This window comes from Callionymus lyra, chromosome 3 (assembly GCF_982586985.1).
Source record: "Callionymus lyra chromosome 3, fCalLyr1.hap1.1, whole genome shotgun sequence".
Taxonomy (NCBI): Eukaryota; Metazoa; Chordata; class Actinopteri; order Syngnathiformes; family Callionymidae; genus Callionymus; species Callionymus lyra.
Window position 1 is genome coordinate 24839218 of NC_141820.1, and position 12054 is coordinate 24851271.

The 12054-nt window shown below is 38.9% G+C and overlaps 1 protein-coding gene across 1 annotated transcript in view; it reads right to left on the reverse strand.

Moving 5' to 3' along the window:
- Positions 1-12054, reverse strand: part of plxna4 (plexin A4) — a 176363-nt gene that overhangs the window by 68079 nt on the left and 96230 nt on the right. Inside the window, exons 3-4 of the mRNA XM_087787263.1 lie at positions 9641-9769; positions 102-202 (exon numbers count right to left, since the gene is read on the reverse strand). Coding sequence (XP_087643389.1) covers positions 102-202; positions 9641-9769 — 230 coding nt within the window. The remainder of the gene's footprint in view (positions 1-101; positions 203-9640; positions 9770-12054) is intronic.

A 12054-nucleotide genomic window follows, 5' to 3' on the forward strand; every position in this document is an offset into this window, starting at 1 on the left:
GTATCTATTAATCTTATCTTCTTTGAGCAAACCATCCACTTGACTTTGACATGTGTGTTTTAAAAGGACTGTCACTGACTTAGAGAGAAAGTAGTACTTACTGGTTGTGGAGGACACACCAGCCGCAGTGAGGGTCTCTGGATCCAAGACACGTACTGCAGGACTTGTACTGACCACATGCTTCCACCGGCACCCGGGACAGCTGTGAAGAAACCAAGACATGGTGTTTAAATTCATATAAGGTTCGTGATCAACCAAAAGCACTCGTGGTGGAGGCGGGACACACCGATCGTTCATGTCTCACGGCGTGGCTGCGGCGCTAGTCGTCAAAAAGAAAGGCTCAGGGATACCTCCTGTCCTCCTGTTGCCATGGTTACGGGACGTCGCAATATTAGGCTTCTCTGGCTTTTTTTTTTTTTTTTTTTAATTAACGATCCGTCAGCGGCGGGTGACCGCTGTCACACACGCCCCTCGACTCAGATGCGGGACTCGCGTCGACGTGGCGACGAGGCTACGTTGAAACATGAAAGCCAGCGTTTGGAGACGAGCCCGAAGTGATGGAAGCGATCTGTGGTTTCTGTGCCAGGTACAGAAAGAATATCTTTTGTGTTTCCGTCCAAATTTTCACCGAATTGAACAAAAGGTCAAAGAGGAGATCTGGAGCCAAAATAAAAGTCAATTTCCCTCCACTTGACATGTGTTCATGTGGCGTAAAAGCAGGCATTTAAAGTGATAGATCACCCTAAATTCTTCACTCATTTTCTACTCACTATTATGTCGACTAAAGGTTGAGATTATTTTCAGAGTAATCCCTTCTTTTTTAGAGTCATAGACATCAATGTTTGTCCATCTTAATGTAGTACTGGAGCTCAGTTGTCTTCATCTTCGTCCAAAAAGACACTTAAAACCATCCAAATACTTCCATACTGCTCGTCTGTAACGTCCATCTTGTATTGAAGCTTCATTGAAAAGGAATTGTTTCATAAAAACTCAAACAAGTCTATATTTTATTCTTGTTTGTAGCAGAAGTTTAAAGAATAACAAGCGATACAGACAGGAAGTACTCCGGGAAAATATTGCGAGCGCTTCCGAATCTACTGACTCCTTTAAGAAACATCTTAAGACGTTATTTGTTCAGGCTTTTCCTTGATTTTCTTAAAGTATATACTTTATTGAGTATTGTTTTGATTGTTTAAGTGCTTTGTGACCCTGGTCTGGAAAAGCGCTATACAAATAAAAATTCCTTACTTACTTACTTACTTACTTACTGTCTACACAGGAAGCGCTCTATTCTTTAGACTTCTGCTACAAACCAGCCTAAAATATAGACTTATTTAAGTTTTTCCAGAACAATTGTTTTTGTTGAGGCTTCAATACAATATGGACATTACAGACAAGAAACACGGAAGTATTTGGTTGTTTTTAAGTGTCTTTTTAGGGGAAGATAAAGAGGTAAACCACTGAGCGCTAGTCGCTAGGATAGACATACATTTTTGACTATAACTATAAAAAGGAACAGATTACTCCCAACCTTTAGTCAACAAAAAGGTGAGTAGAAAATGAGTGAAGGTGGAATTTCGGGTGAACTATTACTTTAAGGTTTGACAAGTGCTAAAAGAAATGAAAAAAAAAGAAGCAACAACTGACTCGTCGTCCTCTAGCGCCGTCACTGAAGCAGACAGCTCTGTCGGACAGACTTCTGCCCGGCTGTGTTTCACTCTTCCAAAAACATCACACTTCCATGTGCGAGCACATGCTTTTGTGTGTCACCGTGATCTACATGTTGACGCCGGTGTCAGCCGAACGACACGCGCTTGACGACACGAGGCGCCGACTTTCACCAGCACCGGCTCCACATGTAGCCTCGTGATCGACAGCCAGAGCCGGAGACGCCGAAAGGAATTGTTTTCTCTGTGCGGCATGTGTGAGATGATGGAGAAAACCAGCAGATATGTTTGCTCTCCTGCTGTACAGACACAAAGCTGCCAGTTTCCTCTTCACCCACCACTCGCTCGAACCACCTGCTCGTCTTTTATAAAGCACGGGAATTAACTCGTCGAGTTTTATTATATTTGATTAAACTTGCTATTAGGGAGCGTAATTACAGATCATAAACTCTGCTGGAGGCCGTAACTGAGATGTCAGCGAATTCTACCATTGTCGGAGAAATTCGCTATTTTAAGAGTCAGGATATACCATCACATTAACGCGTTGTTAAAATAACCAGGAAAATAAACGTGTTAATTTCAGAGTCATTAAGGATGTGATTTGTGTTTACAACAAATAAGAAAAAACACAGATATGAACCAGGAAGACCTGAAATGTACCTAGTGATGCAGAGAAACTCACCCTAGAACTATTTTTATTTCTAAAAAGACAGAGAGAAAAATATTGTTTGTTTATTTGGGGGTAAACTACATATACTGGAACAAAAGCTGTATTTTAAGTATTTCTTACAGTGTATTTAAATATGAAAATATAATATATGTTATAAGGATAAGAAATTAGTTAAAATAAAAGCACTAAACCGAGCGCAGAGCTTCACCAAGCAGCTCATATACTCAAATTCAAACTTCCACATCTTACATTTATTTAATTAAAAACATAATTTTATACTTTTTTTGCATCAGTCAAAATGAGCTATGGAGTTGAATAAGACGAGCAAGTCAAGGAGCAGCCGATTTCTCTTAAAACAAAAGATGCTTCAAAATAATTACTTTTTTTTTTTTAACAACCTTGAGTTCTAAAAAAAATATTATATGTGGGGGAAACTATTAAACATAATCTTTAATAGTATGAAAACATGTTGTGAAAAAGGAAAATAAATACAACTATGGTTAAATAATCTCAATAACAAAACAAACAAAATTGTAATATTACAAAAAGATAATCTAAATAAATACTTATATACTATTTTTAACACTAGTTGTATTCACTTATTGTGCTTAAAACATAATTAAGAAACAACTATTAATGTGAAAATAAATACGAGTAAATTATTAAACACTAAAATTAAATAAAGTGATAAAATTATAATGTAATAAATATATTAATGACCCTAAACAGAGAAGTTAACTGGATCCAACTCTATGTCCTACTATGTACCGTGACTCTAAATAATAAAAAGGAACTTGAATTTTACAAGTCATTTGACGAGCAGTTTTTTCTTTCTATGTTTTCCCATGTTGGTCCTCACTTTTAACGAACCTGACTGCGCTTAATTTTCAGTTTGTAAACACCACGAAGAAAACGTTCTTCGGAGAATATATCTTGAATATTAAGTGGCTAAAATAAAAAATAAATGTAAAAGTGTGTTCGGACCATCAGGAGGTTGTGTTACTGACAGACAGCAGTGGAGAAAACAATCATTTATAATTCAACACTGGGGTGGCAGCAGATACATCAGCACAAACACACACATGTAAACACACAGGCCTGATGCGGGAGAATGGAAAAGCGCTTGTGAAGACTAACCAAGCCTGCGAGCTCTGAGGGAAACAGTTTGAACAGATAAACCTGCGCGTTAAGATGGCCACGCCAGCGACGGTTCCACAGCTCGCTCCCAGATAAGATTCATTCTCCGTCATCCTCTCTTTGGCACTCAGATGCTCTGACACGTGTGAGATCATGCAGTCCTGCACTCCTCCTTCTGTCCCCTCTTTTATTTGAAACAAAAAAGCCCCGAAGGAGAAGGATTTGGTGGTTAAATCAGCCACTGCACCCCCTTGTCTCTCCTCATTTCACGATATCTTTGCCAGAGATAGCCATTATGATGGAGCGGCACTCTGGTCACGACGGCTGAGCTATCATATCAGCGGGGATAAATACATGGATGGGTGCATGGCATTTGTAATACCCTCCTGTTTTAGACAGGGAAATGACAGCTATTACTCTCTGCACTCGTCCTCCTCTCTCCCTCTCTCTCCCTCTCTCTCTCTCCTGGAGCTCCCACGTTCCAGCTTTACAATATAATCATGCTTTTAAAAGGCCAAGATCACGTCAAGCACCCTGATGCCTTAATGTGCGAGGAGTGATGCGAAAGACAATATCTGTCTGAGATGACTTCAGGGAGGACGATAAACATCTTCAGCAGTGAATGGTGTATAGTTCAAGGCTGGATGATTCGAGTGCAGAAGGATTACAATGATGTTTTTAACTGATAATGTGCTGCTCGTGAGATCATGGCAACTCTCAGCATGTACTCACTAGATGAACTGTGTCTGTTTGGAAACAAACCTTCACTGACTAAAGAATAAAAGCACTAAAGGAGTGCAGACCTTCACCAAGCAGCTCATTTATACTCAAATTTAAACTTCCACGCCTTACATTTACCATAATTTCTATTACTATACTATAAGGCCAATTTAAAAGCATTTAACTTTCTAACAAAAACGACAGTGTGGCTTACAATCCAGTGTGCAAGATATGGTATTTCAATTACACATTCAATACTTTTTTTGGCATTTTAAAAACTAGTCAAAACTAATGAGGTCCATAAGAAAGCTTCCCTGAACAACATAGTAAGCGCGAGCATGTCAAGGAGCAGCCGATTTCTGTCGAACAAAGACATTTAAAGGGCACCTAATGGGAAAACCCAACTCTCCTGACTTATTCACATGTAAATGTTGAAGTCGTCAAAACGCAGTAGGTCATTCATCATGCGTTTTGAAGTTATTACTTAATAAAGTTCTCCCCCGTGTGAAATCTCGCTAAACGAGATTACGGTTTAAATGATACATTCTGACCAGTCACACTGGTGGAAATGTCATGACATGTTAATCGTGAAACAAAATAAATATTTATGTAAACATTGTGAGAGTTAATTCTGCCTTTAGGTGTTTTTGTAACGTGTATATTAAGCAGCAAACCTTATTTTTATTATTAGTTTTTAATGCACAAAACGGCTGAGTTGAAATTAATGTGAGTCCTTGAATGCAACTCGTGTTTTTGTGACCAATCAGAGCATAGTGGGCGTGGTTGCTCGGACGAGATTTAGTTTCAGCTGAAAAGGAGCATTTTAAGTGGGCGGGGCTTAAGCATATTTTCTAATGTAAATAACTTTATTAAATGAGAGTTTTTAGCAAAAAGAAACATACTGATGAGTATAATAGAGGTCCTAGAACAATTTAAGAGACACTTAAATCAGCACATTAGGTGCCCTTTAAAGATATTTTATTTAATATTCACAGTTTCCAGTTTGTTGTCTCGTTATCAAGGTTGAATTTTTATCTTAATACCTTCAGAGGCTTTTAAGTTGTTTTGCAAACAGACAGACTATATAACATAGTATAACATATATAAAAAGTCTTTGACAACTTCGTTACGACTAGTTACGTGAGTAAGACGAGTCGCATCATCTTCTATTATTGCATCTGAAAACTTGAGTGAGCTTGAGTTTAAATGCTGTTTTCATGGACTCTTCTGTGAGCGGTACAACAACAGGGGACTTGTAAAGAGGGAGATAACTTTGGGTTTATTGAGTGATCGTTTCATTTTAATGATAACTTCAGTACATTTATTTTCAATACCTTCAAGTCAGCCTTCATCACTTATATGTTGAACACCCATAAATCTTATTTATAACCTCCTTTAAGACATGCATGAATAGCCTCGCTGGCTTACTCCCTCTTGTTCTTTCCTCTGGTACTTCCATCTCAACAACATCATTTGTCCAACACATCTCTGCTCTTCACAAGAGTCCAAAGAAAACCCTTTGTGTCTTCATCTGCGACTCTTCTACCTCTACTAATGGACACTCCATATGAAGGTTTTGTAGATTATTGTTCATGTCATGACTTATTCAGATACCAGTTGTTTAAGATAAGATAAGGGACATTAAGGGTAAGACTCATGTTCAAGGAAAATAATTCATTCTGTGAAAAATACAGAGATAAGTACTTGAGCCTCTAAGAATGAAAGGACAATATCAGACTCTAACTTCCTGTTAGAGAAACACACTATCATTTGCAGCTAAATGTGGTCAAAACTGAAACCCTGGTTATTGCTCCAAGATTCCAGGGTTGAGTCAGTACTTGGGTGACTTAGGTCAGTCTGTCAAACTGAGCCTGAGAAACCTGGGTGTTATATTTGATAAGACATGTCTCTTGTTCAACACTGCAGAAAACTGACAAGAAACTGTTTCCTTCAACTGAGAAAAATCTCTAAACTTGGGAAAATGTTGTCACAACATGATCTGGAGCTTGTAATCCATGTGTTTGTTTCTTCTCGCCTGGACTATTGTAACAGTTTGTTTTCATGTCTTAACAAGAAGGATCTGTCTCGCCTGCAGTTAAAACACAACTCTGCAGCAAGAATTCTGACCCGCTCTAGTAGAAGAACTCACATTTCTCCGATCCTTAAAACTCTTCACTGGCTTCCAGTTTCTTTCAGGATCAACTTTAAAATTCTGGTTCTTACTTTCAGATCTATTCATGGTCAGGCTCCTCCTTACATCAGTGATCTGATCCAGCCTTACACCCCAGCTCGGGCTCTGAGGTCTGTGGATCAGAATCTACTTATGGTTCCACGCACACGGTTCAGGACCAGAGGAGAGAAATCCTTCCAGATTGTTGCTCCTAAGCTTTGGAACGATCTTCCTCTCTCTTTGCGCTTGATGGATCTACTGACTCCTTCAAGAAACATCTTAAGACATTTTTATTTGTTCCGACTTTTCCTTGATTTTCTGGAACTCCTGTGTTGTTCTCAGTATTATATTGACCTTTAAAGTATATACTTTATTGAATATTGTTTTGATTGTTTAAGCGCTTTGTGACCCTGGTCTGGAAAAGCGCTTTATCAATAAAAATTACTTACTTACTTACTATCGTTCGGGCTGAAACTTGGACTGCTAAGAGATTTTAACCCCCTGTGCATTGAGTTTGAAACCCCTGATCGAAACCATTCATGATTTCTGGTTTAACTACAGCTACGAAGCTTCTCTTTGACTCCAACTTCTACTATCATAATATGCACAATTCATCACTAGTATGAGATTTTGCACGCAGTTCTTGCAAACTGAGAAAAAATGACGATGTTCGTAATGTTACGGTCGACCGAGCGCGTTTCCTTCACCGGAATTTCTCAGCGGGACTGACAGAAAACAGAGAGAGAACCTCTCCTACCGCGTGTGCAGACATAATTATTCTCAACTTCTGCACTCCAAAATTTGTTCTTGTGACACTCTCGGTTACAGAGCCGTCATTTTCCCCGCGACTCCCTGACACCCGGTGCCACTCCGTCTTCTTTCCCCCCCTCATCTCTGGCACTCCGGCTGGATGAGGAAAAGATTGACATGGAAGTCAAATGAAGCAAGAGACACATCAACGGCCCCAGCCACTCGTCACGGCTGAAGCATCAGTCAATCTGTCAGCCACCAAACCAGCGTCGCAATATTATGGAGCGGCTTTATGGAATTGGTCGGTGGCAGCGGCGGCGATATTGTTTTCATTCGACGCCCCTTAAAAGGTCAGAAGAGAAAAGCATCTATTGTGCTGTCAGGGATGTCAACCTGTGACGAAGAGCGCGGATACCATCCATCATCTCTACGGGTGACAGTGAGACCTCCTGTCAGCGAAGACGCAATCTCAACTTCCTTATTTACTCTGATGATTTTCCTCTTTAACCTCTCCGCGGTTAAAACATTCGTGATATTAAGTACCGTGTCCTTCAAGCTTTACAAAGGCACAAATTATGGATCAAAATAATAATAATTATGATTATAATAAAAGTGGCTATTGAGATCGGAAATTGTCTCTGCAGAGACTCATCAAAACTATAATTACTGATGCGTTCAGGTGGCTCACGCAAAGGATCATGGGATACATGACGCAAAGAATGGATAAATGAAACCACTTCAATACTACTGTTTCATATTTTCCCGTGAAAAAACGAGGAAGTGTGATTTCGTTTGTGCGGCAGAGATAAATGCTTGTGTTGTCGCTCAGTGGATTAAGTTTGTCAGGACAGGCAGGTTCCTCTTACTCAGCATATATTTCTTGTCGGACAGTGTTAGAGAGAAAAGTCTTCAATAAAGGAGGGATTTCAACAAGTCCTTCTGGATCTGAGCTTCACCAGTGGAGAAACTAAAAGCTTTATGTTCATTTTAAAGTCACCGCGGTGGTGAAGAAGTGAGTTTTCGGAAATATCAAATAATAAAAATGGAATATATAGAGGATCAGGAACATAAATGTGTGTAAATAGGTGATTGTAGCTTGTGGCTAACATATGCGTGGGACATTAAAAAACATGCTCATAACAAGAGTGAAAACACAGATACATCTACTCTGGGGGGAGAAACAGTGACACAAACAAACCTGCTCATTAAATCACTTTGTCTTACAGTCAAGAGGGAGCGACGCATTGTTTTTGTGTTAACACATGGAAAAACAAGTCGTAAAATAACTTCAACGAGGAAGCAGAGGAGAATAAATGAATGAATACAGGATGGATTGTGCACTAGATCAGGCGTGTCATACTCAAAAAACTTTTAGCACTCTTGGCTGCTGGACGAACTGTTTTTATATTAACTTAATTCTCTCTAACTGGTCATCAACCTCAGTTTTACTGTTATTAGAAGTTTTTAAATAAATAATTCTATCGATAATATCATTCCTTAGCGTACCTTAATCAACCATATAAACATGAACATCCATCTACTTTTGACCAAAGTATCTGACAGGGCCACATAAAATGACCTGGCTGGCCAGAATTGGCCGTCGGACCTCGCTTTTGTACTTTTTACTAATAGGATATGCACAAATTGACATGGAATTTTCGGGATCGCAGACTTTTCGGCCATATTTGTAGTCCTCATCACTCCAGTTAACTTGAGACATTGCAGAGCTTAAACTACGACTTTCAGTGTTGGTGCAAACTGTACATTAAAAATGTAATATGACTTAATATTTTGATTGGGATCTGAATTAACTTTGGAATTTGCAGTTATTAAACTAATAGTTCATCAAAAAATACATTTTCTTTCTGTTGTGTTAGTTTTCCAGTTGGTGAAACTATCAACCAGAGGAATTTCATTTTTCAACCAGTTTAACACACAAATCTGAATAATGTTATATGTTTTCAATTATCAACAGTCATTAATAATATGACATCAAAGGCAAACCTTTGGTTTTATGCCTGAAAACTGGACGAATGGAAAATACAAAATTACAAATATGATCACAAATAATTGCCTTAAATGTTTCTGACAGAACATAAATTAGAGTCTGCTACACATGTCAATAATTGGCCTCAAAATGATGCTGACAGAACATGACTCAGAATGATAAGTGTATTATAAATGTGGAAACACAGCTAAGATAGTAGATTGGTTGTGGAATAACAAGTCGTTTGTTCAATGCCACCAAAGGTTAAATAGTGTTGCTGAGACACTTTGATGGTGCTGCGTTACGGCCTACTCCCATCAGTTTGTAAATTGTCGGAAATTATCCCTTTGGAGGGAAAGTAAAAAAAAAAAAATCTCTTTATTCACATTTGTTTTAACTGTCATTATTTTAAAAAGTACGACACGAGTACCGGAAGACACTTAAATGAAAGTCATCCATTAAGGATGTATTGAGTAACACACACCATTCATCCAAAATAAATCTCTCCACAGTCATGAATGCAAGAGTGAGTGTCAGACCTGGGTCTCCGACATGACGTAGAGGTAGTGATGGTCAGGAGAGAAGGCCATGTCTCGGAGGACGGGTCCACTGTCCACTGCCTTGATGGTCTCATACTGGCGAGCGGGCGAAGTGTCGTCCACACGGATCTGGCAAAGACAAAAACAGACATTGGAGTGAGTGGAACTATAGCCTTGGCAACAGGAAGTTCAGGCTAAAAAGACGTCAGCTAAAGTGACCATTAGAGGAGGAGATTGTTTCTGTTGCCACAAACACACTCTGACATTTTCTACTCTTTCCATACGATCATTAAAAAATGTCACTTTGTATTTTGAATGCACTTAAAGACGCGAGGGCAGGTGTGAAGCCCGTCCTTGTTAGTGTTGTGTCTCCATACTTGTTCACTTCTCAACACTTAAGGTTTCCCAGTGTGGAGGCAGGATAATTGGACAGAAAGCAGATGGTCAGGGAGGAGGAGAGGACACGACATGATGCATTCACACCGTATCAATAAAAAACCACCTCCTCTGTTTGAATCTGCAGCGCGTGTTGACGTCCTTTTGTTTGGTTTGTTCGAAGCAGGATAAATGTCACAGTCGGCTGCTCATCTGCAATCCATTTGTTGGGAAAGAGTTTTTAAAAAAAGCAGGTTGAAGTCTTTCCTTTAGCTCAGAGAACCCATGCAAGTCAAGGAGTTCTAGTCGAGAAGAGGCAGGAGGTCAAAGCTTTTGGACGGACCTGAGTCATTTGTCCCATTTACAAAGTATTATGTTCACTGTCTGTGTATTACTGAAGGTGATTTCCATTCTAAATGATATATTAAAAATAAAAAAAACTGATTTAATTTCTCTAATTTCTTTAAATACTAAATAAATAAATTCTCATAACTGCTAATTTAAACACTTCAATGATGTCCCCTGAGATATATATATCGTACTAAGTATTACAGTATAGTTTAAATATCTGTATACAAATATTTATACTGTAACCTCTGGTGGTTTTTGATGGGAGAAGAAACATTTTCCGTTGGATGTACAAATTAATCAGAAGGTTTTTTATATATATATATAAAAGTGGCAACCATTCAGTTCACTGCTCCCAGAATGCAACTGTGCACGTCTTCAGTGCTCTTATGTTCCTCCCATGATGTGAGGTAAACTGGCTCTGAGCCTCAGAGACCAGCTCGATTGATGGCCGTTGAAGACAAATAAACGGTGTGAAGGTATTCCAGGTATATCATATACTGGCACCCCTTCTATTTATTGAATTGGTTAACATGCTTGTACGTCCACTGTGTAACATGTTCTTTGGATCAGGGGCCCCCCAACCACAGGGTGGGGCCAAATACCGGTCCTTGAGACATTTGATAGCAAAAAGAAAAGATCATTTTATAGTTTCTGCTGTATTGATTATTACTGTTTGATTTTGAAAAAAAGCAACAATAAGTCTGTGACTCTTAAAAAGAAAACAATCCTCTAAACTAGAATTAGTTGAACATAAACTCTATATGGGATCATCCTGTAGAGATGGGTTTCTGCTAATTCAGCGTTATTGTCACAGAGTAAGTAGCGACGCTAACTCATGGAGAGTATTATTGGTTTTTATGTTGTAAGTGTATCCCTTTCTGATGTCTTTGAGCATTTGTTTGTGCCCTTATTGCTTTAAACAATCAGTCAGGTACTGAAACAACTGGTAAGAGAACCAGAGGGACTGAACCACCCAGTTAGAATAGGGGTGTTTAATGGGTGATCTTTCATTTGTTATTTAGTGTTTTGTTTGGATTTTATATGGCCTGGTATGGGTTTTTGTTTATGTGTTTATTTACATTTGTCGTTTATGTTTTTAAAATTGATTATCTTTGGTTAATTGTAAACAAGATTTAATCTCTAGAAAAACGAATTCAGTGGGCGGGGCTTCAGCACATTTTCTAATGTAAATGAAAAGAGAGTTTTAGTACAAACTGACACATACTGATGATACAATAGAGTCAAACATATATTTAAGACACACTTAAATCAACACTTGAGTTGAACATTTACATCTTTTTTTCGGGACATTATTGTTCTTCTGATTTTGATGTATTCATCTCTTTGGTACCGAAAGAGGTGGTCGACTGTCTTTTAACTGCAACACAAGTTGTCTACTTTATATCCCGCTAACACGACTCTAAGCATCAACACAAGCAAACTGTGGGATCGTCAGCTGTGAAAGAAAGACTCTCCGGTGTCCTCTTAAGTTTTACAGTGTGTGTCAAACCACCTGCGACATCGCAAACCGAGACGCCGCCAATGTACAGCAAGCGAAACCTCAGCACACAGTGTTTCCTCTTTCACAATGTGACAAATGATATTTTCCTTCTCCCCCCCCCTCTAACCCCCCAACTCTCTCCTGCCCTTTGTTTCTTCCGTCGTTCCCTCGTCTTGCTTTTCTGCTT